This window comes from Rhipicephalus sanguineus, chromosome 1 (assembly GCF_013339695.2).
Source record: "Rhipicephalus sanguineus isolate Rsan-2018 chromosome 1, BIME_Rsan_1.4, whole genome shotgun sequence".
Classification (NCBI taxonomy): domain Eukaryota; kingdom Metazoa; phylum Arthropoda; class Arachnida; order Ixodida; family Ixodidae; genus Rhipicephalus; species Rhipicephalus sanguineus.
The window spans coordinates 16,996,070-17,021,412 of NC_051176.1; the positions used below are offsets into that span (position 1 = coordinate 16,996,070).

A 25,343-nucleotide genomic window follows, 5' to 3' on the forward strand; every position below is an offset into this window, starting at 1 on the left:
CGTGTACTTACGATGTTTATCGCTCCTCTCGGCAAAGCTTTTAGCGATACGAACGCAGCAGAAATGTGGAAGACGAGTTATTTTATGCATGATAATCGAATCGCATATTCGAATTTTTCGAATATTCGAAGTTATCGAATGATCGAAACTTTTCGAATACACGATTTTCGAATCGAATACGAATATTTCGAATGTAATATTCGATGAATATTCGAAACTTTCGAATATTCGCACACCCCTACTTAATACCTTATCTACACTGATTAAATCTATGTTATTATACCACGCTTCTGCGTACAGCGCCCCTTGCGGCATCGGCGCGATTTGGGGACCGGTTTTCGCGGCCGCCGCTTTTCTGACTGACGCTTTTCTGTGTTCTCTGACCTCCCCATGGTGGCAGGCTGAACGATCGCAGCGCCGGAGTCGGAGTCCCCCTCTACCACCTCTAGTTAATTTTAGGAAACTATGCAAAGTTTGAGCAGTTTGCGGGTTTGCGTTTGAGCATACCAGCATACCGAGGTTTTATCAATGATGTGGGGCGGTTCGCTTGGAGGGCTGGCTTTGTGGCTCTCGTTGACAGCAGTATGTGGCGACAGGAGGGGATACATTCTCTATTGCCCCTGCATGGGTATGTTGTCAGTCTGTGACATTTGGCGCGAAGACCGTGAAGTTGCGGCGCCTCGCTTTGTTTGCGCCGGAGGTAATCTAATGTCTCACGTTCACTGTTGATCACGATCGGGCCTGATCCGGATCGAATTTCTTGATCGTGATTGGTCCCTTTACGCGAATTGCTGAAAGGAGCCAAACACTGGTTAAATAAAATGATCCTCCATCGGGCTTAATCGCGATCAGCAGTGCACCATGTGACGGCAGATGTGATTCGCATCCATCACAGTTGCGGTGTGCTAGTTCCATCGGTACCTCGGGTGCCGTTCTGCTATGAGAAAGCCTGACGTTTTCTTTGAGACGCAGTGATGACAGCCGCAGAGGCAGCATAGCTGCCAAGACCTAGATTTGCTCTGTAGTCGGTGAGCTTCGCCAAGTAGTAGTTTTAAGCGGACGATGCAGTTGTGTGTGGCTGTACTCACCGGTAGCCTTGTAGATTTAAACATCAAAGGGACGTGTTTTGTTGTGCTTGCTGACATAATTGCTGTGTTCTACGGGCGCCACACGGTGCAAGATCGGGAGCGAGTTTCTTGATCACGATTGGCTTATTTGCTCAAGGTGCCCGTATGACAACAGTGTGAAGTGATGTGGAATGACAACATTAATTGCACGGATGAGAACGAACAAAGACACTGTGCACTTCTGTGTACAGAAGCTGCGGCATTCTCATAACCCATGCATTTCCAGCTCTTCCGAGGAAAAAAAATCATAGTAAATAAAACAGGCACGACGCTGCCGTGAGCAGCATCCTTCCTGTTCATGCAATTCGCAGGGAATTTTGTCGCAAAGCCACATGCCATTTCTCATTCTGTCATGGTTTGAAGAAAAAAAAAAAAACGAGTACACATTGAACCCCTCAAAGTGCTCCATCCAAAAAGTCAAAGAACGCAAGTTTCCTTGGCACAAGAACTCCAAAATGGGCAGGGCAGTAGCAGTCGACAAGAAATAGTTGTTTAACGAAAGTTTCTAGCAAATAATTGCGCTTTCTGTCATCGCCTAGCTAGTTTCCGCGTGTGTGTGTGTCTGGAAATTCATGGGGCTGCTAGGAAGCTACTCAGTTAGGTGTTTGCCATTCTCTTTGGCTCAAAGTGTAACGATTCTATGGTAGTCCTTTTCACTGGTCATGTGGGGGCCATGAATGGCATGGCTGACTGAATCGCCACATTATACCGAGTCTAGAGACGCTGAATTTGGTTATTTTGCTCAGATACATAGGGGCACTCATTCCTTTCAGTGATGATGATCATACGTGGGGTTTTATGGTGCAACGATGGCCACGCGACACTGTGGAATTGGTGAGATTTTCTTAAAACTCGGAAGGAAATTTGGACGAATGATTAAGGACCAATGATGGTACGAAAAATGGAGGCAGCAGTCTGGAAAGATCAAACAGAAGTGGCCAATTTTTGGAGGCCACATAATTAACATGGCAGATAGAAGGTGTTCTATTAAAGAGATAGTGAGTTCCAAGGGAAGCTTAGTTGAGGTTAGCAGAGGTGGTGGACTGAAAATTTGTAGACTGAATTGGTGAGCAGGGCATGTAGTGGCCTGCATAAGTATCGCTTAACGAAGTTTTGAAGCTCTTTGACACGGTGCCTTTCCTGCCCTCTGCGGTGCGCTGGTGATGACCTTTCGAGGTTAGCGTCTGACAAAGGTGCCCAAGAGTGGAAAAAGACACCGGTCTTAGCTTTCCCCATAACCTCGTATATTGTGGGAAGCTAGAGAAAGCCCGAAAACTCTCCTTATTGGATGCAATGCAATAATACTTATTAGAAGTTGCTGTGGGGCTAGTTGTTAACTCATAATATTGAAGAACCTTGGCGCAAATTGGCATGCCCTCATTCACGGAAGAACATAGCGCACAAACAGCGCTCACTACCAACTGTTCATTGTGCGTAACAGAACCCATATATACTTATATGATGATGCGCAAGTGCAGTGACCAACAGTGATGTGGATGTGCTACAATCAACCATGAATGCATATGTAACCTGACATTACAAGGCTAAAAAAGAAAGAAAAAAAAATTTGCATCAAGCAAAAATATTTCCGTCGGAAAGAAAGCTACGAAAGGTTCGCTGACACATTGATCCTTATTCTTTTCAATGAAGTAAGCTTTTAACATTACTCGTGCTGACAATCTCGTGCTTTTTCCAAGAACCTGCATATCCAAAAGCCGTGGCTCACACTCACAAGCTGTAGCATGTGCCGCAAGATGCATGTACTTATCCTCTTTTTTCTTTATTTTTTGCGCATGCTCTCTTAGCCGGTCATTCAGGCATCTTTCGGTTTGCCCGACGTACACTTTTCTGCAGGGTAATGGAATGGAGTATACAACCCCCGTGGAACACTTAACGAAAGCCTTCTCATGTTTTTCTATCAACCGCGCATCATGTCATTGCATATGCGCGGGCACAATTTGCAGAGTTTCTCGAGCGCTGAAAAAACCATCGGCACTCTATGTCTTGCTGCGACCTTCTTAAGGTTGGGAGAGAGCTTATGAAAGTACGGCGTAGCTTGTGGCTTTGAAGGGTCCCAACACAGCTCCATCCCATTTTGTTTCACGTTTCACCTTCTGCATAAGTGACTCGGCGACCGTATTTGTGACCGATAAAGGAAAGCCTGCAGCCAAAATTGGCTGACCTGATCATTAAAGCTAGTGCGCATGTGTTGTGGGCAAGACTTTGTCAGTGCAGATTCTAGACAAAGTGACGCAACACCTCTCTTAACAATCTTAGAGTGAGCAGAATCAAACGGCAACAGTCCCTTATTCACACGGGGGTGGTAAAACCAGAAAAAGTGGTCACTATTCCACGGTAGCTTGAAATCTAAGAATTGTAGACAGGCCTCTGTCAGTTTCTTGGCTGTGAAGTTTAGTCCGTGTCCATATTTTTTATAAACATTGAGAATGAAATCAGAGAAAGGACGCTCAACTTCACTACGATTGGCGTCCTGAGGAACATTTAAAAATTCATTTGGAAAATGCATTTGGAGAAATGTTCCTCAGGACACCAATCGTAGTGAAGTTGAGCGTCCTTTCTCTGATTTTGTTCTCAATGTTTATAAAGAATATGGACGCAGACACGAATAGTCTAGTTTATTCATGCGGCCACCAGCGATAATGCTGGTATCTTGAATAGCACCATAGCCTCCTCTATACTTTCTGTGCCTGCTACGTTGTCGAGGGAACAATAGGAGCGCGCCGGAGTTGCGGAGAATCGCCACTTGCCTTCGTGGTGGCGCCACTCACGTTGGGTGGCGAGGCAGGCGAGGCCGTTCGAGCGCCGAGAAGTGGATGGCCCGAATACGCGGCTGTCGCGGCCGTTATCGTACCGCTACATGTCATCATGCCCTGAACGTGCTCGAAGATCAAGCCTCTCTCCACCTCTCTCCAGCATCATAATTCCTGTCAGCACCAAGAACTCTGACATTGAGGGCGTAATCGAGAGCGATCAGCATTGACTGTTGGACCGTGACATTTGCATTGCGAGAGGCATTGCTTAGTTGCATGAAGGAAAAGGAAGCGTGATGATAACGAACTTCAGCCAAGAATACAGGCACCTCAGCAGGTGCATGACGACAGCATACATTTAAGAAATTGTGGCCGTCAACGATTTGTTTGCGTTTTCAGATTTGGACGAATCTATAACGACGACCCCAATACCTCAACCATCCTTCGACGTCAACCCAAGTCTTCCTGCTCGCCAACAGCAACAGCTGCGATGCTTTCTGCAGCAATACAAGGACTCTTTTTTGTTGTTATCAAGGGTTCAGCAAAGACCCCTTGCAAAACATCGCATCATAACTGAAGAAAGTGCCTGACCAATCCATCTGAGCCCGTATTGAGTTTCGATGCGAGAACACGAGGCCTTAAAGGCCAACTCCGGCGATTTTTTGGCCATGTCAATGTAATGGTGCTTTTATGTTCCTGAGAAGCTCCTGTTACGGGCCCGATAGCAGAAATACTCGGCAAATTGGAGAATAATTTTAAATAAGCAAAAAAGCGCAACACCGAAACCCAACCGAGTGTACTGTCTACGTATGACGTAGACGTTGTTACGAACGAACCGGAAGTCGTGCAAGGCATGCCGGTCACGCCGGCGCGGAGTATGAAAACTGTGACAGCCGAGACGACCAGCGAAGCGCCGGCCAAACCAACGCTGTCTGTCGCCTTGCGCATAGCAGACGCTCGGTGTAGCGGCCGAAGCGCCGAAGTTAGTGGTGCCCTCAGCTGTGTCACTTCCGCCGCCTTCCCAATACTGACATCACAGACGCAATGTTGCCAATAATTGTGGGAAGCCAGGAGGGCGTTTGCAGACAATCTTTAAAATTCATTTGCAAACAATCTGCGCATGTCTCAAGCCTGTAATTTGGCATTAATGACGGAAACGCGCAAAGGAACGTACCCAGCGAATTTCATTGAGATCCATCGACCTCAAAAAATCGCCGGAGTTGGCCTTTAAAGAAAGAAGTTGACGAAATGCTACGCAGCGACATCATCCAGCCATCCAAAAGTCCGTGGGCGTCTCCCGTGGTGCTAGCGAAAAATAGGATGGAACCCTACATTTCTGCGTCGATTATTGCCACCTGAACAAAATCACAAAGAGGGATGTGTATCCTCTTTCTCGGATAGACGACGCCCTGAATCGATTACGCAACGCGAAGTACTTCTCGTCGATGGACCTCAAGACCGGTTAGTGGCAAATAGAAGTAGATGAGAGAGACCGAGAGAAGACTGCCTTTTTAACACCAGACGGCCCCTTTGAGTTCAAGTACATGCCCTTTAGTCTTTGCTCCAGAAGGACGTTTTGCTGGGCGAGTTGGTAATATTTCATTATTAAACTTAGCGCAAAATAACACGGACAAAGTGAAGTGGTAACATACACAGCGCAGACTATCAACTGAAATTTATTGAAGAACATTCACACATATATACACAATGAACAAGACACGTGATGAAAGAATAAAAACGAGTTTTAGTGACTAGCACTCAAGTAATCTATTTCGATAGGGTGCAACACTATCGATGGCCTCGCGACACATGCCTCACCACATCTGTAGATACAGAACGCTTCCTCAATTTCTCGCTCCGTTTTCCCGTTAAATCTTGCCAGCACACTTGCTTCCGTCAGCCTGGGCACGCAGCCGCAGTCCCTACAATGAAGCGAAAGGTTCGAACATGGTGGCCCATTCAAAGAGGCTCTGTGGTCAAATAACCTATTATTTAGGCAGCGCTCTGTCTGCCCGACATAGTTTTTCCCACAGGACAAAGGTATGTTGTACACCACTTTCCTACCACAGTCAACTAACTTTTCTCGGTGCTTGACGTCGCACCCTTTGTTCTCCCGACCTTGCCTCTGTAACTTCTTATGCACCGCCGGGCAAAGCTGGCCAAGCTTCCTTCCACCTGAAAAAACAACATTACACCCATACCTGGCCCCTACTTTTTTCAAACGATGAGACACCCGGTGCAGGTACGGAATACAAACAAGAGGACCGCTGTCGTTTACCGAACGCTTTTTTGACCCTTTCATTTCCTTCTTCATTTTCTGGTAAAGCCTTTCTCCAAGGAAGGCCAAGTGGCACTCCGGGAACCTCGAATCCCTAAGGCGCTCCACCTGTCTTGCGAAACTCTCTTCCATCTGATGTGGACAAGACTTCCTGAGTGAAGCCTTCAGGCAGGACACCGCCACCCCATCTTTCACAACCTTCGAGATTCCCGAACGGTAATCAATCAAGGCCTTCGCGCTACGGGGAGCATACCTCCAACATACATGACTCGCCAAAAAACTTAAACACAGGTCTAAAAACTGTATGCGTCCATTATTCGGCACTTCACATGTGTACTCAAGTCCGCCACCTAATTCTTTAAACACTTTCAAGACATTCACCCTCGTATCCACGCACCTATAGTCCTCTACCAACACCAGGTAATCATCAACATACCTAAACATTTTAATTACAACACTTTCTAAAGCACATTCCAATGCACGATCAACCATGCCCAAAAATATTGCAGAGTGCGCTGGTGTCATTTCAGCTGCGTGTAGGAAGCCACGTGTGCAGGTGAATGGATATGCCGAGAACACACGTTATCTGGTGGACTACTTCATCGAAAGGAAGATTAGACCCTTGGTGGCGGACAAAGAAGGGACTTTCGCGCTTCTGCCGGAGGACGTGTTCTCTGAAAAAGCGGAACAAGCTGTGCAGAAACACCTAAAACCATTTGTTGGAAAACCGGTTGAAGTTAAGAAGAAGCTGGTCACTATTCTGCAGGAGATGAATCTGGAACGCCTCTGTGCAGCGGTGAAGAAAGTGAAGGGCTCTGTTTTACAGATGTTTTTCACTGTGAAGACGCACAAGCCGGAAAAACCGTTTCGCCTTATTGTGTCGGAACGCGGGACCTGGCAGTGCGAAGTGTCTGGCTACCTTCAGAAACACCTATCGTCCCTATGTGTGGTGGACCCGCTCCGTGTCAAGAATTCCGAGGAGGTAACAGAGTTCCTGAAGAAAGGCTCTGAGAAGGTACTGTCTGGTTTCAGTATAGATGTGCAGGACTTGTTCTATTCATTGCCGCATGTCAAGCTACTTGTGAGTGTAAGAAATTGCATCAGGGATGACAATAACGAGCAGGAATTCCAGCAAAGGTGTGGTGTGTCGACAAGTGCCTTCCTTGAACTTCTGGCTGCGTACTTGACTTCTACAGTAATTTGTTGGGAAGGTGGTGTTTTCACTCAAAAGTCCGGAATTTGTATAGGCTCATGTGTCGCGCCTGTTTTGAGTGAAATATTTTTGGGCATGGTTGATCGTGCATTGGAATGTGCTTTAGAAAGTGTTGTAATTAAAATGTTTAGGTATGTTGATGATTACCTGGTGTTGGTAGAGGACTATAGGTGCGTGGATACGAGGGTGAATGTCTTGAAAGTGTTTAAAGAATTAGGTGGCGGACTTGAGTACACATGTGAAGTGCCGAATAATGGACGCATACAGTTTTTAGACCTGTGTTTAAGTTTTTTGGCGAGTCATGTATGTTGGAGGTATGCTCCCCGTAGCGCGAAGGCCTTGATTGATTACCGTTCGGGAATCTCGAAGGTTGTGAAAGATGGGGTGGCGGTGTCCTGCCTGAAGGCTTCACTCAGGAAGTCTTGTCCACATCAGATGGAAGAGAGTTTCGCAAGACAGGTGGAGCGCCTTAGGGATTCGAGGTTCCCGGAGCGCCACTTGGCCTTCCTTGGAGAAAGGCTTTACCAGAAAATGAAGAAGGAAATGAAAGGGTCAAAAAAGCGTTCGGTAAACGACAGCGGTCCTCTTGTTTGTATTCCGTACCTGCACCGGGTGTCTCATCGTTTGAAAAAAGTAGGGGCCAGGTATGGGTGTAATGTTGTTTTTTCAGGTGGAAGGAAGCTTGGCCAGCTTTGCCCGGCGGTGCATAAGAAGTTACAGAGGCAAGGTCGGGAGAACAAAGGGTGCGACGTCAAGCACCGAGAAAAGTTAGTTGACTGTGGTAGGAAAGTGGTGTACAACATACCTTTGTCCTGTGGGAAAAACTATGTCGGGCAGACAGAGCGCTGCCTAAATAATAGGTTATTTGACCACAGAGCCTCTTTGAATGGGCCACCATGTTCGAACCTTTCGCTTCATTGTAGGGACTGCGGCTGCGCGCCCAGGCTGACGGAAGCAAGTGTGCTGGCAAGATTTAACGGGAAAACGGAGCGAGAAATTGAGGAAGCGTTCTGTATCTACAGATGTGGTGAGGCATGTGTCGCGAGGCCATCGATAGTGTTGCACCCTATCGAAATAGATTACTTGAGTGCTAGTCACTAAAACTCGTTTTTATTCTTTCATCACGTGTCTTGTTCATTGTGTATATATGTGTGAATGTTCTTCAATAAATTTCAGTTGATAGTCTGCGCTGTGTATGTTACCACTTCACTTTGTCCGTGTTATTTTGCGCTAAGTTTAATAATGGAGTCTTTGCTCGGCACCTGCAACTTTCCAATGAGTTCCAATGAGGGCAGTATTGGCAGGCTTGAAGTGGCAGACTTGCCTCGTGTACTTGGACGACGTTGTTGTGTTTGCCTCAAACTTCAACGAACACCTCTGGCACATTGAAGCTATACTTCAAGCAATCAAGACCTCCGGACTCACCCTGAAGCCAGATAAGTGCCACTTTGCGTACACACGAGGAGCTGTTGTTCTTGGGCCACGTGATTGGCAAGTCTGGAGTTTACCCAGACCCACAGAAAACAGCTGCCATCGCTGTCTTCCCGCCGCCCACTGACAAGAAGGCCGTATGCCGATTTCTCGGCTTGTGCACCCATTACAGATGCTTCGTCAAGGGATTTTCACGGATCACCGAGCCACTAATTCACCTCATGAAAATTGGGAAATTGAATTCCCACTTGAACTCACCTCATGAATTCAAGTGGGAAACGGTACAAGTCGAAGCATTTCAAGAACTGAAACAATGCTTGCAGACGCTTCCAATACTTGCGCATCTCGACGAATACGCCGACACGGAAATTCACACCGATGCAAGCAGCATAGGGCTCGGAGCTGTTCTTGTGCAGAGGACTGACGGACTAAAAAGGGTTATCAGTTATGCGAGCCGATCGCTATTCAAGGCGGAAGCCAACTATTCCACAACAGAAAAGGAGTGCCTTGCCATCAGGCTTAATGAAAGTTTCGCCCCTACCTTTACGGCATGCCTTTCAAAGTTGTGAGCAACCACCACGCCTTGTGTTGGCTGGCTAACTGAAGGACCCTTCAGGTTGACTCGCACAGCGGAGCATGTGACTTCAGGAATTCGACATTACCATCGTTTACAAGTCCGGACGAAAGCATTCTGATGCTGACTGCCGTTCTCATGCTCCCATTGACCTACCGCCACAGGATCACCAGGATGGTGACTGCTTCTTGGGAATTTTAAGTGCCAGTGACTTCACTGAACAACAACAAGCTGACCTGGAACCCAGGGACCTTGTGTAATACCTTGAGGGCAAGACCACCGTTGTCCCAAAGGGGTATTCAAGCGAGGACTGGCGTTGTTTTTCTTGTGGAAAGGTGTTCTCCTGAAGAAGAACTTCGAGCCAACTACTGGCTCATTATAGACGCTTTTCATAAATACACCACCTGACGGTGGGCTTTTCGTTAGTTTCGCTTCGCAAAGGAACGTGGGATAGCCAGCGCCATTGTGAGGGCATGGAAAGCGAGCCGTCAAATGCGTGAGTGCTGTGATGTTTGTGTTGGTGGCTAGTTCTCTGTGTCATCCGCTGAAATCTCACCATTTGTGTGCTTGAACGAGCTCTTAATACTCTCCGTTGCTCTTTCTGAGGTGCTTCTGATGCACAGTGAGCAACATTTTGTACCCTTCAACGGGTTGGACGAGCAGTTTGGCTCGACTGCCGCGGTTGCGGGACCGTGACCACAGCCAACTCGCGTGCGCTCCCGGACGTCACTGTCGCGGAACTATGCGACCGCAACCGGTGAACATCCCGTCTGCCGCAAGCCACGCCGTGCAACTATTTTCCGGACGCCGCGCGTTGGGTATATTTGTATGCAGTGGCGTAGCTGGGGGGAGAGGGGGGGGGGGGGCACATTGGGCCCGTGCCCCCCCCCCCTCCCCCCACGAAATTTTTTTTGCCATAGCACACACAGCACAAAGTGACACTCAACCACATCTGCCTGCCCGGCCCCCACTTCAGATAAAGGTGGTGCCCCCCCCCCCCCTTCCCGAAAAAAATTTCTGCCTATGCCCCTGTTGGTATGTACTAAAAAAGGGCGAAGCAATGGATGCGATAGCAAGAAAAGCGGCCCGTGATGGACGCGCTGCGACTACCGTGCGTCCATCACTACCCGGCAGCTACTAGACAGTTTTAATTTCACGTACTTAGGGACTTCTCATACGCAAACGTGAAAAGTACACGTACGTTACGTGCACGACATCTGAAACGCTTTTAGCTACACGCACGCGACGCGCGGTGAGAGCTACCACGTAGCTCGATCTGCTGAGAATCATGAACACTGCGGTAGTTTGTTCGAGCGCCCGCGCGAGCAGACAGCGGAAGGGCAAGGTTCTCGCTGCGCAAATATAAGAAGCGAGAGAGCTGGCCGACGCCTTTAAGTGCGCCTGCGCGCTCCTAGCGCCATCTCGCTGGTAATGAAGAAACGCTTATAGGCGCCTCCGTCTCGGAGGACTGCAAACGGTAAAGCGAGTGTATATAACGCTCGCCGTTAGCTGCCAGAGGGATGTACGCTTTGTGGAGTAGTGCTTAGCGCACCGCGCTGCTAATTCAGAGGTCGCTGGTTCGATTCTGCACTCTGAAGCATTTTTCTGGTTTATTTTTCTTTGGGATATTGATGTATATATACATACTTATACATATACGCAGCATGACGGCGGCGACGGCGATGGCAAAAATCAGCCGAGACTGTCCATATAATTGCTATCGCAATAAAATGTTGACACGTGACTTACGATATGCGAGTACTGTCGCTACTAAATGAACGATACGCAACTTCATTTTTATTTTTCTGGCTGGCCTTACGAACCCTCGTAGTATTTCTGCACAATCTATCGCAATTCACCGCATGCAGGCATTCGGAAGAAGACTATTCATTCGTAAAAGCAAAGCTACACATGGCGCTGTGAAATAAGCACGTCCGTTTCTGTAGCGAGTTTACAAACCGGCGCCCTTCCGCACATCCGTTTGACATCACGTACGGAGAGAGAGCACGTGCGTTTGTTGTTCAAGTTTTAGTGTTGTTCAAGCGTACCTTATCGCTGTTCTTGTCGCGATATCCTCGATGGTGGCACAAGGGAACACAGCACAAACTGCACCATTGCAGTACGCCGTCTCTACAAAAAACGTTGATGACAGTTCACGATTCGGCGGTGCTGAAATGTCACGCACTGGCACGTTGCCGAAGCCTGCGTCGTCTGCTGCGGTGCCCTCACAATGGCGGCAGACTGTAGTTTGCGTGCGCGGCGCTAGGGGCGCCCTTTTTCGAAAGGGGTCTATACCTTCAGCATCGTGTCCAAAGGTTCTGGGAGCTTTACGTGATGACCCGACAGCTAGGCACCTTGGATTTTCCCGCACGCTTGCGAGGATACAAGAAAAGTACAAACGGCCTCGCCCCGCTGCTGATGTCATCCATCACGTAAGGACTTGTCGAGGTTGTCAGCGACGGAAGACACCGCCGACTAGGCCAGCCAGACTTCTGCAGCCCATTGAGTCACCTCGCCGGCCGTTCCAGCAAATCGGTATGGACTTACTGGGGCCATTCCTGACGTCGACTTCTGGAAACAGATGGATCGTTGTAGGTACTGACTACTTCATCCGCTACGCCGAGACAAGGGCCCTGCCCAAAGGCAGTTTTGCTGAAGTAGTGAAGTTCTTTGTTGAGAACATCATCCTGCATCATGGCGCCCCAGAGGTCCTCATCACAGACATAGGTACGGCCTTTACTGCTGCCCTAACTCAGGCGATCTTGAGATACAGCCAAACATGCCACCGCCGGACCAGAGCCTACCACCCACAGACCAATGGCCTTGCCAAGCATCGAAATAAGACCATCACCGGCATGCAAGCCATGTACGTCGACGTTGAACACAAGACGTGGGCCGCCATCCTTCCATACGTGACCTTCGCATGCAACACGGTCATACAAGAAACGACGCAGGTGACTCCATACAAGTTGGTCTACGGAAGGAGCCCAGCGACGACGCTTGACGCCATGCTACCTAAGGTCACCAACGAAGAAAACCTCGTCACCGTCTACCTTCAGCATGCTGAAGAAGCCCGACAACTCCCCTGTCTGCGCATCCAGAGCTAGGAAAAGACCAACAGCCATTGTTACAATCTTCAACGACACCACGTAGAATACCAGCCTGGCACCCGTGTCTGGGTTCGGACACCAATACGCTGACATGGACTAAGTGAAAAACTTCTTATACTTTGGGCTGTACAAGGTGCTTCGACGTCTTTGCGCTCTAGACTATGAGGTTATCCCGGACGGCATTACTGTTATGTAGCGGGGTTTGTGTGGCGTTCCTTGGGAAGAACCACGCCGCTGGGCTGCTGGGTACGAACTGCTTTATTTTTGCAAAACAGTGCTTGTTCGCAAAGGCGCAGTCCGTGCTCTGTGTCCTTCTTGAAGGGGAAAAAGTAACCCAATATCGATTTCGCTCTGGCTGGGCGGCTGCGTAACCGGAAGCCGGAGCTTGCGAGTCTTTGAGCGGTGGCATGCCTATTGGCCGGGAGTGGCAGTGTGTTGCTTGTAGAATATCACAATTACGAACTCTCAGCAGTGCAGCACACGACCTGAAGTCATTCATGTCGTGCGCCTTAAGCCGTTCTATGACGTTAAGGAGCTTCGGGACTCTAGATTTGCTTGTTTTGTTATTTTTCTTTCGTATCGCATGCATGTTTTCAATTCTGTGTTCCGTTTTAAGCATCGAGACGATGCTTTTTCAGAGGGCGGCATTGCCACGAGTGTTTTATCTTAATTTTACCTGCAAGGACTGTTATCAATGCTCGGCGCAGACCGCACTACAACCTTTGAGAAGCATCACGATTGTTCGAGATCATTGTGTTAAAATTGCGCGCAGGACACGAATAGTCTAGTTTATTCGACAGCTTACGCCGCACCAGCGATAACGCTGGAATCTTCGACAGCACATGTATAAAAGCTGACGTGCTTTACCGCTTATCAGATTACTGACGGCCAACACTGTTTGCCGCTATCAGTGTGCAATGTGTATTTCTGGTAGTTTGACTTTTCATCTCTTGGGCACAAGTTCGCCCAAATAAAGAGTTACGTCTTTAAAGGGGTGGTGCCACCAAATTTGTGGCTTGCGCGTTCTTTGCTGTAAGCGTTTCCTATAGCTCCAGGAAGCATGATGCACGCACCAAGGTTCATGTATTCTCGCTAAATAATTTGATATCGCCTTTTGATGTGGGCAACTTTCGGTTTCGGTTTCTGGGCACCGAGGTTGGGCAGTGACGTAGAAGTGTAGAAGGTGTGGTCACGTGACCACACAAGGCTGTGACGCACTTAGCCAGGAAGTTATCGAAACTCGGCGAGTGATGTAGCAAACGATGCTTTGCCGGTACTGTAGCGAACTAGACTATATATTCTAGTTCACTACAGCCGGTACGTACGTTGCGGAAGTGGCGGAGGTCCGGAGGTCACTCACGTTAATACAGCAGATTTGGTGTGACGTCACTACAACTTTCGTTGCCCATCCTACAGATCTACGTCAGTGTTGGCGCACTAGCGATGGGTTTCGATCGGGAGAATGGGCATTTAGGTACACTTTGGAAGTGAATTAAAATATGTTCTAAACGTTTGCTGTGTCCGACCCTTCGTGTGGAATGTCCTTGCATACAGAGGAAACCCACAACAGGCTTGTTATAGCCTCGAAATTTGATGGAACCACCCCTTTAATATAAGCCCGACTGCCGTCTTCTTTGCCGTCATGACCACAGGACAATATAATTTGATGGAACGCGCCAGGGTTAACAAAACAACTTGGTTGTTAGAAAGTGAGTATTCATTTGATTTTTGGACAGAAGACTTGCACGTTTTGTAGGTCTGTTCAATTCAACCAAGGCACCCTGCACCTTTTCACGGTGCACTGCACCGAGACTGCAGGGACATGCTCTTCTGCAGGTGTTTTGATGTGTAGCGACACCATGGACTCGAGCTAACAAGAGGGGTGTTGAGCCTCTCCCATGCTTAGTCGTTCGTGGCTTAGCTGTGTCCGGGGAAGAGGAGAACCGGGAGGTTGAGCTGATGCCGGACGTTTGGACCTTTACAGGGGTCATGAACCACCCCTTGAGCTTGGTGAGAAAACACATCCTGCGCAAAGCAGCCACTGCTACGAACAGCTCAGCCAAATATTGCAGTTGTGCATAGCAAGGAGAGTTTAGAAGCGAAGCGCGAAATTGCCATTTTCTCAGGTACCTTCTTTTCGTACAGAGGCTTGTGCTCATTCTCGTCGGAGCTGCAGGCGCCTACTGTTTGATGTCGAACTGTGAGTATCATGCTATGGGCCAATAGTCAACATAAATCAAGAACGGTGTTTTGAGCGCTTCTTGCCACAGGGTGCCACCACGTGTTAGTGCCGTGTTCCATAGTCTGCTAACATTACAGAGTAGCCACACTGCATCACAGGAATCACAACGGGAGAGAGCATCGCGTTTCATCAAGTGTACTCAAGGTCATGATGCGTACTGACGTAACTTCTTTCCCTCGTGCTACCCCTCTCTGTATAGCCTTCAGCGTGCTCTTGGGGACGAGAGAAGAGAGAAAGCGCTTAAGTTTGTGACGAACGCCTGTAGCTCCACTCGTTCTTGATGGATTCGAGAAATTTTTGCGGTAAACGATTCGTGAGGCAATAAACTCTGACATTGAGGTCCTTCGATGATTACTTGGAAAAGTGGTTCGGTAATTCTTTAAGGCCCTCTGACAGAGGCGACACACCTCTTTGGCCCCGGCTTCAGGTAGACGACTCCCCTGGGTTGACCCACCCAGGGAAAATCGGCAGTCGCCTTTTCCTTCGCCCCCGCAGCACTACCCCTCCTCCCCCTATCATCGTGCATGTGGATGGCATACCCATACCACGAGTCCATCGTGCCCGCATTCTTGGAGGACACGTTCAAGCGGATGGCAAAGCTAACTACACCGTTAACCTTCTATCCCGACAAATTGAACAAATTCTGTCAGTGATCCGCCGGGTCTCTAACAGGCGTTCCGGGCTTCGAGAAGAAGACCTGCTGCGCTTGGTGGAGGCCTGCGTGATCAGCCGGCTGACATATCATCTGCCCTTCCAGCGGTTGACCCAATCGCAACAACTGCGAATAGACGCAATGATTCGCAAAGCCACTAAGCTGGCCCATGGCCTTCCGACCTACACTCCCACGCGTCTACTTCTTAATTTGGGGACACACAACACCCTCGCCGAGCTGCTAGAGGCAGACTGGGTCAGTCAGCGCCAACGCCTCCTACTCACCCCTACTGGCCACCATCTCCTCTCACGGCTAGGATATTCCGTCCCACCGCTTCAGCTTGAAACCCGTCCCACTACATTAGCGCCTGCGATACGGAAAATGCTAAGTATTCATCCCTTACCACGTAACATGCACCCCGTGCATGACAAGGGACGGCGCAAATGCCGTGTACGATACATCAGCCGCATTCTTGAAAACATCGAGGAATCGCATACTCTTTACACGGACACCGCACGCACTAACGAGGGTTACACATCGGTAGTGTTGGATGGCACCGACTCCCTGCTGGACTGTGCTGCCATGCGTGGGACGAATGCCGCTTATGGCGAAATTCTTGGTGTTGCTCTTGCAATTCGAAACGCCATCCGTGTTCGGGGGGAGGTGTATATATTGACAGACTCGCAACAGGCATGTCGGGCATTTCTGTCAGGGCGTGGCATCCCAAGAGCGGCACACCAAATTCTCAACCAGATTCCGCACACTGAATTAAGCGTTACTTTTCGTATCCACTTACTCTGGACTCCTGGACATGCCTCTCTGCCGGGCAATGAACGAGCTCACGCTGTAGCCCGCGAAATTTCCCTCCGGGCGGCCCGGCATGGCGAGTCGACCAGTTCAGGGTGGGGGGATCCCCTCCTCACTTACAAAGACATCCTTCGTTATTATACGCACGATCATCGCACTTACAGCGCGCCACCGCCATCTTTCTCACGGGAGGAGGCAGTAGCTTTGCGCCAGCTGCAGACCAACACGTTTCCAAATCTTGTATTACTAAGTAAATTCTGCCCGCACTGCTATGCAGACCGTTGCCCCGGCTGCGGTAACTCGCTGACGACCTTCCATGTCACAATTGAGTGCACTGCAAGCATCTTCCCTCCCTTACCAGTCTTCCTTCACCCCTTACGTAACGAGGAGCTGTGGGATGATACTCTCCACGACGGACCTCCCGAGGTCCTCCGAGCTGTAATACAGCGGGCCCGACTCGTCGCTGCAGTCATCTTAGGGACCCCGGACTAGGGGTTCCTTCCACGCGCTTCTTTGCCATGCAAACATCAATAAAGACGTTTTACTCTCTCTCTCTTGCCATCGGCAGGGACCGAACCTGCGACCTTCAAATAACGTGTCCGATGCTCTACCAATTGAGCTACGGCAGCAGTCATCTTCCCGTCCACATTATCGAGTATATCTGTGCATTTAAACCTGGGAGTGTTAATCGCGTTATTTGACGGTTTCACTTTCGGTCCCTGCCGGCGGCAAGTTATCTTTTCTTCCACTTTAATTTCTTCTCATGTATATCACAATTACTACAAATAACATCCCCTATACTTTCCTTAGCTTGATTGTCAGTTAGTTCTCAATAATGTTGTTAAAGGGACCCTGAAACGGTTTTTTGAAGTTTTGTCAGCATTTAGGCAGGAGCATCCCCAAATCACTCGCACCAGAAATTAAGCGACGCACTGTGTACCAAGGCCGCTACGGAATTTCTATCTATACCCTCCTCCTCACCACTGCCTTGCACCCTCAACTCGTAGACACCCTGACATCGCCGGCGATCGCAGCGCTCTCATGAGCGCACTCGACGGTTTGAGCTTCGCCCAGCCATGGCCTCAGATATTGTGCGCCGACGGGTTGCGCGCAATCTCGGAGGCCCAACAAAGACGAAGCTCGCGGAGTGGTTGATATCTGCTCCGACAGGTGCCGCCACACTGCCAGCAGATCTTATTTTATTCTCCTGTACGGCGACAATCTGCAAAAGCATGTGGACAAACAAAAATAATTCGAGAACGATCACCGATAAGCGTAAACTCGGCCAATGTGGTTGTGTCTTCAGGGGTGAAGTTACAGCCACAAAAACGTGGATCGTGGCGTTGAACGGATAGCGAGAGCGCGACACTCATTGCAGCGACGAGCTGAAGGGATTCCGCTCGCCAGATGCTTCACGAACATTGCATGATGTCGCAGCTTTACAATGTGGTACGCAACACGGCTAGGGCAATTAATTATGTCCAAGAAAAGATACCTCGAGATAAACACTGTAGCTCAGCTCACGTCAACACGGAGTACATTGTAACTCAGGCAGACGGCCCACAGGAGGTTCAGTGACGTGTACTGGACATATCCAATCAGATCAGCCGTCTGCGTGACGTCGCGCTTCCAATACACGCGCACTGGAAGTGGGCGGTTTGAAAACACGTTTGGCTGGGCCGCTGTGATCGGTGGCGATTCGCAGCTTTAAAGCCTTGTAATAAATTACACATTTTACTCACAGAGCTTAAATCGGTCTGTAAATGATCCTTAGGACTTGCTCTACCGGCTCAATGTGTTTGTACAAAATCGTCAAAACCGTTTCAGGGTCCCTTTAAAGGGTCACTAAAGGCAAATAACCATTTATGTGAGAGTGAAAGCTCAATGTATGACAATGTCTAAAATGGCATTATTATCAACAGCAGTGCCCTACTTGCCGTGAAATTAAGCTAAATGTATCCCACGATGAGCGCCACGAGCGGCACATTTTCAAAATGATCCCAATGACGTATGAGAGTCTGCCTACAATTAATCATCATCATCATCAGCCTGTCTACGCCCACTGCAGGGCAAAGGCCTCTCCCATGTTCCGCCAATCAACCCGGTCCTGTGCTTTCTGCTGCCACATTATACCTGCAAACTGCTTAATCTCATCTACCCACCTAATTTTCTGTCTCCCCCTCACGCGTTTGCCATCTCTTGGAATCCAGTCAGTTACCCTTAATGACCACCGGTTATCCTGCCGACGTGCTACGTGCCCGGCCCATTTACAATTTGCCTACAATTAATCACTAGTAATCAAACTAGCAGCAATAAAAAAAGAACCTTCCGTGCATCAAGAGACGTAATAAAATGCTGTTTGTTAGTTTCTGTTTGATTCATGGAAAAAAGAACCTCTTTGGTGTTGCCATGGGGAACGGTGTGCGTGGTTCAAAGGTTCCGTTTTCGCCGAACTGCGCTTCGCCCGGCGCCCTGCTTCGCTCACGCGGTCGCGTCTCTGTGGTAGTTTTGGTATCGCGTACTGCGCGTGTGTTTTGCGCACTCGTGAAAGTCGCTCTGACAGAAAGTTCGACAAAATGCCGCATGCATGTGATGTTGCCGGATGCCTGAATGGTGCACGCCGCCACGCAGCAAAGGCGGGCAACGTTGAGCATGGCAGCAGTGACGTATGAAAGACTGACTTCAGGCGGGTGATTTGAAGTGCGCTAACGCGATGCGGACCACTAAAACGTGATTTTATTTCAAAATAAGCACTTCCTTGGCATAAAAGTAGCACTACAAGGTTTCTGGACCGCTATTTCAACAATCAACGTCGACTTAATATTTGCCTTTAGTGTCCCTTTAACAAAGATGTAATGTTAACAAAGAAAAACGAGCCCTTAGAATTCTTCTTTCGTTCCCCACCTCTTTGTCTTTCTCCCTCACTTTGTCTTTTTTCTTCCATTTACTTCCGCCTTTCCTGGTGGCAAGGGTTAACCTTGTGTGGTTGTCCAACCTTGGGTACACCATATTTGGTTACAGTAACAATGTACAGTTGGCATGGCAATCCTTCCGCACAATCTCTGCCTTGTCCCCTTGGGCTCGGTGGTGGGTGACGCATTGTTGTCGAACAAGTCATACATTTCATGAAATCGTCCAAACCTTTTGCAACTGATCGCCCCCCGAAAAGATGGTGCACCGATGCAGCCCTTGAATCTCTCCTTAAAGGGACACTAAAGTGACAATGAATCGGTTTAGGTTGATAAAGTCCACTCTCAGAACTCTAATGTCGTTAATGTCATAATCATATGTTCATTAATAAAGGAGAAAATAAAGGTCGAAGATTCATTTTTAAATTTCGCGCCGAAATCTCCATGCGTGACGTCACGGATTTCAAAGTGTATTTTTCGTGTTTTGATGCAATTGGCTCAACCAAATTTTCTGAAACTTCATATGTTATATCTATGGACTCCTCAGAGGACAATGTACTTCATTTTTACAAATTAACAACTGCGTAGGGCCTAGTAGAAGCCGTCAAAATCTGTGACGTCTTGGCATTTGGTGCGGGAGTTTCAAGGTGGCGTCGCCACCCGAATTTTCTTTTTGCGCGTTTTCTCACTTGTCAAACGTCTTCTCGCGGTAAGAGTGGTGTTTTCGGTATTGTGAAATTGTAACTTATTAATATGCAAAAAATCTTTTTTCTTTTTAGTGTCCCTTTAAAGAGAAAAACACCCTCCCAAAATATCACGATTCACAGTGAGAACAATGAAAAGAAAGCGAGAAATATTTACCCATTCCTTGTATCAAAGTGCCTCACAGAAACCATTGGAAGCTGCTCAAAAATAGCTAGTGGGGACCTTCCAGTGGAATTAAAAGTCAAGTCTCAGTACCAGAAATTGACAAACTTTGTGGCTTTTGGGACAAGCCCATCACTGTCTCTGCCCACTGAACGATGAACATCATCAAATGTGTCGTGTCAGGTGATGACCTAATGTCTGATGACGAACTCCTTGCTGGATGAAAAGATGATGCAGGTGCAACGCATAAAAATCAAGCAAGAAAACACGACTACCTACCAGGCACATAATACTTACCTTAGGCTCTAGCGCACTTCCAGTTGAAATAGAATTGGGCTACCTCAAGCTATGCGTGGGCACGGCCGGGCTAGACCGCACGCGTGCGCTCGCTTCTTACGGCCTTTGCATCGGGTGTAGTACATGCCTCTCGCCGCCGCTTTGAGGGGGGCGCTGCGACCCTGACCCTCCTCCGCCGCTCCGTGCAGCGCGCGCAACGCTGGCACATGAGTTAGTTCGGGCGCGCTTCTTCACTCACCGCGCGTTGAAAAACAAGTTGCCTAATCGTTGAAGACGCACAAATGGTTTATTTTGACTTCTTATATGTGCAATGTGTATCGAGCTTAAGCTTATCGAAAAACATATAAACGCAAGAGCCGGGAGTACAGCTCTCCGCCATCAAACGTGTAGACATTCTGAGGTCTGGAAATAAATATTTATTGCTCGTAAGCACTCGCAATAGTTGAACTCTTTCAATTGAAAACTTTGCCGGACTTCACAAATGTCTTGTTCACAACCTAAAATGCTTCCTAGTCGGCTTGTGTGCGTAGGTGGAAGGCTTGTCGTTTGCGTCAGTGAGTTGGTTTGTGTGATTGACGAGGAGAATTCTTAGGAATTTTTCGGCTATGAGATCTGCGGATCGTCGGGAGTGGCTGTCGTCAACGCGTTCAGGGCAGCTTAAGATGGGAGCGCGTTGCAAGTATGGCTGGACTGCTGTTTCCAAAACTTCTAGGACATTCCTGCGTGGCAGGTGTTCAGAGGCCTTATCGAAAAAGACCACTATCTTGTCCAAAAGAGCTAGAAACTCAGGCCTCGGGCAGTGTAGTTCGCTCCTGTCTTGTGCTCGCAGTAGCTTGTACAGCTGATGCTGCCTGTTGTTGGTTGTCAGCAACGCAGCGCAAGAGACATCCGAGGTCTAATAAGCTCGGATTTGTAACCGCCGAGGTATGCCAAGCCAGAGAAGATGACAGATGGAGACAAAGAAGCCTCGTACTCCAACAAAGACCTCAGGTCTTTATCAAATATCTTCGATAACATCGCAGCCTCTTCCTCAACTTCCACATCTCATAATTTGATTTCTTTCGGTCTTGAGATGTTCAACTTAACGATGTGGTCCAGAGCAGCGGTGACGGCTCTAGCATCCAGCATGTCATTCCCGCCGCACATTGACCGCACCCTTCCGAAGACTGCTTTGGTGGGGTCGCTGTTTAATTTCTTTGTCAGGACATAACTGACGCCTTGCTCCAGAAGGAATTCTGTTGTTTCCACCGTCTACCTCGTTGTAAAAAGCAAGGCGTCATACGTCTCGTTGCTGAAGCCAGCACTCACTGATCCGATGGAACTCTTCTGTATTTTTTCCACATATTAGATAAACTCATCCTTCAGCCACAGTAGGCAATTATCATCGCTCCTAAAAATGGGAGCTTTGTGGCCGCTTACATTGAATGAAGTGTCATAGATGTCAAACCATTTCTTCATGGACTTCATGAAGAAAACGTGGAACTTGCTTCCTTGAAATCTCTGGCATCACCCGCGGAATTTTGCTGAAGGTGCTCTACGGCTGCAGACACTTGAGGGGCGAAAACTTGAACTGCTCGCAGCACATTTATTTTTTCCAAATTGGAAGGGCAGACATGCTTCCTCGTCAAATTTCGAGCCAGCTTCACAGTCGTGTGTTTTTGATGCTCGTATAATTTCTGCACGAACACACATGGTTGTGCGTTGTTAGCGGTGCGATTTGAGCGAATATGCGTATGCGACTTTGTGTTATGAGTTTTGCGTTGTAACCAAGTTGTTGATAATTAAATATAAACTTCCTTTTCCCTTTTAACTGTGTGTCGTGCGTTGCGTTTTCTATTATGTCTTATTTTACGGCCCAGCCATCCTGACGCTACCAAAAGGAACGCGAAAGAGCTTAGGGTCCCCGAAATTAATGTTTCCAGGTGGTGTTAACACCTTGACAATGCACACCACCACTCTCAGGGAGTGCCGTCCGAAGGGGTTATTCAGCAGCAAGAGTCCTCTCTTGTTTTTTTACTCTCTTTCTCCCTATACGCAGTTATTTTCAACCATTAGAGATACAACTCACGTACGTGTTTCAAATAGCTGTCAAGCTGCAGATTGTAGCTTATAGACTGCTGACGGGCGGCGAAACATACTGAGAAACTCTCCCATTGCTTTCGCGACGGGTGAGAAGGCCGTAAGGAAAGAAGTGCGCGTGCGGTCTAGCCCGGCCGTGGCGTGGGTTACATATATGTGACTTGTTGGTGGCGCCACCTAGACCAAGCAATTAACAACTGTTATGGGATAAAGCACAGGACCGGGTTGATTGGCGGAACATGGGAGAGGCCTTTGCCCTGCAGTGGGCGTAGACAGGCTGATGATGATGATGATGATGGGATAAAGAGTAGTAGGATAGAGGCGGGCCCGCGGCAGTTCACCGCCAGCAAGTACGGCTATGCGTTTCTTTCTCACCAGTTATGCGCTGAGAATTTAACTTTGGCGACAAAATAAAAACTCTACCAGTTGCAACATGCCAAAGTGCAGCTCACTCGAACCTTTCAACGAAGATGGTGGTCCCTGGCAAGAATAAAAACTACGAATTGCAACATGCCAAAGTACTGCTCACTCAAACCTTTCAATCAAGACAGTGGTCCCTGGCAAGAATAAAAACTCTACCAATTGCAACATGCCAAAGTACTGCTCACTCGAACCTTTCAACCAAGACAGTGGTCCCTGGCAAGAATAAAAACTCTACCAATTGCAACATGCCAAAGTACTGCTCACTCAAGCCTTTCAATCAAGACAGTGGTCCCTGGCAAGAATAAAAACTACCAATTGCAACATGCCAAAGTACTGCTCACTCGAACCTTTCAACCAAGACAGTGGTCCCTGGCAAGAATAAAAACTCTACCAATTGCAACATGCCAAAGTACTGCTCACTCGAACCTTTTAACCAAGCAATGAATGTGATACCAACAAATTGTATTGTTATGCGAAGTAAGGCTAGCGGCTAACTCTTTTGGATCCATTCTCTCGTAACTCAACACTGGTTTAAAAGAATATGGCCACACCAGGAACCGAAGCGGTTTTCGTGCTGTGAGTTCTCTAAACGCAAAGTAAGTGTTGAGAGTACAAGTTTACAAGCTGTCTCCTGATGCCTCGAGATAACGTGCGCGCCGGCGACTGCGCTCTTCGAGCGATGCATTCCCCCAACACCCGCACCCCTCTCTTGGCGTCCCTTCATACTCCTTACGAAAGGTGGGCGGGACGTTTCCTCTCTGATGAGCAGTTGACGGCAGGCCCGCAGACGGGAAGATGTTATCTCATGCGCTCTCCATGCGACGTAGACGACCGGCTCGCTTAATCTCCGCTTCAGCCGCGTTCGTCGCCAGCGCTCGTGCGCTTTTACCCGCGGGTAGAATGCGTGGCGTGATGTTATCAATTTAGACTTCATGCTGAAAAATTAATGCATGGGCTCCGAGATGGCGGGCGCAAACACGCCGCGCGCCCGCCATCTCGGAGGCCATGGTTACGGCAAAGGCGACGCCAAAAACCCGTCAATAGTGTCTATGTAATTGCTACCACAATAAAAATTAAAAAGAAATCGAGGAGCCATTCCACTCTGTGAAGTGGATGATAAGCGAGGCTGTTTCACGCACGGCACAGAGGTGGCATGATGGGGGACAGTTTGGTATGTAAGGCCAGGCTGTTAACGGCCAGGCTGTTAACGTTCAATACGCAATAATAATGCGAAAGCCTTAGATCTGTGCTTCATCAAATACGAAAAGTGACCGTCGGCGGCGTCAATCGATTTATGCCAAAAGATAATCATCACATTATGGGCGTCATAGATCGTCAGAACTTGTGACGTCATCATGGCATCATATATATCGTAATGTCACGTGATGACGTCATGACATGACGTCGTCGCTTTGCACTGCTTTTGTGATCGGTGCGCCGGTTATGGAGGCAGTGCAAAGCCATGTGAGGTGCAGAAAGCTTGCAGAGAGGGAGGGAGAGGATCAACACATTGATTGAGAAGAAAAAGAACCTGGCTTTCGCCTTGAAGTTGTCTTAGGGGAATGCATTAAGGACCGTGTGACTCTTTAGCATTAGATGCACTGTTGTACACGGCATAGATGTACTTAGAGTGTTATTTCATAAAGTACAATTTTATTGATCCACTATTCTGTTTATTTGCTCGTGTCGAAAATAATCACCGAAGAGGTTAATACAGAACACTCACCTGCACTGAGCCCTTATTTTTGCATTATCGAGTGAAATACGGACTTCTCCTGAGTTGATTTTTTCCATAAGATTTGCAATAAATCGAAATATTTCTAGCTCTTCATAAGAGCCCTGTAATAATTATTCAGGTGCTTGAATGTTAATGGAATTTACTTCTCTAGTCCACTCCGATATGTAAAATTAGCTGCTCCAAAGTGCTCCCAGGTGCAAAATTATCTGCTCCAAAATGCTCCAAGATGGGAATTTTGCTGCTCCAAAGTGCTCCAAAATGGATATTTTGCTGCTCCAAAAATTACTCCAAATCAGAAGTCCTTGGTGGCATAACTGAGAATAAAAACTCTACCAATTGCAACATGCCAAAGTACTGCTCACTTGAACCTTTCAACCAAGACGGTGGTCCCTGGCAAGAATAAAAACTACCATTTGCCACATGCCAAAGTACTGCTCACTCGAACCTTTCAACCAAGACGGTGGTCCCTGACAAGTATAAAAACTCTACCAATTGCAACATGCCAAAGTACTCTTCACTCGAACCTTTCAACGAAGATGGTGGTTCCTGGCAAGGATAAAAACTACCAATTGTAACATGCCAAAGTACTGCTCACTCGAACCTTTCAACGAAGGTGGTGGTCCCTGGCAAGAATAAAAACTACGAATTGCAACATGCCAAAGTACGGCTCACTCAAACCTTTCAACCAAGACGGTGGTCCCTGGCAAGAATAAAAACTACCAATTGCAACATGCCAAAGTACTGCTCACTCGAACCTTTCAACCAAGACGGTGGTCCCTGGCAAGGATAAAAACTACCAATTGCAACATGCCAAAGTACTGCTCA

At 48.1% G+C, this 25,343-nt stretch overlaps 1 protein-coding gene across 2 annotated transcripts in view; it reads left to right on the forward strand.

The window, feature by feature from the left end:
- Positions 1-401: 401 nt before the first annotated feature.
- Positions 402-25,343, forward strand: part of LOC119389716 (GDP-fucose protein O-fucosyltransferase 1) — a 299,155-nt gene continuing 274,213 nt past the window's right edge. The window contains exon 1 of one of the 2 annotated variants that reach the window (XM_037657086.1): positions 402-628. In XM_037657086.1, the coding sequence (XP_037513014.1) occupies positions 529-628 (100 nt within the window). In that variant the 5' untranslated portion in view covers positions 402-528. The remainder of the gene's footprint in view (positions 629-25,343) is intronic. The other variant, XM_037657095.2, reaches the window with a different exon arrangement.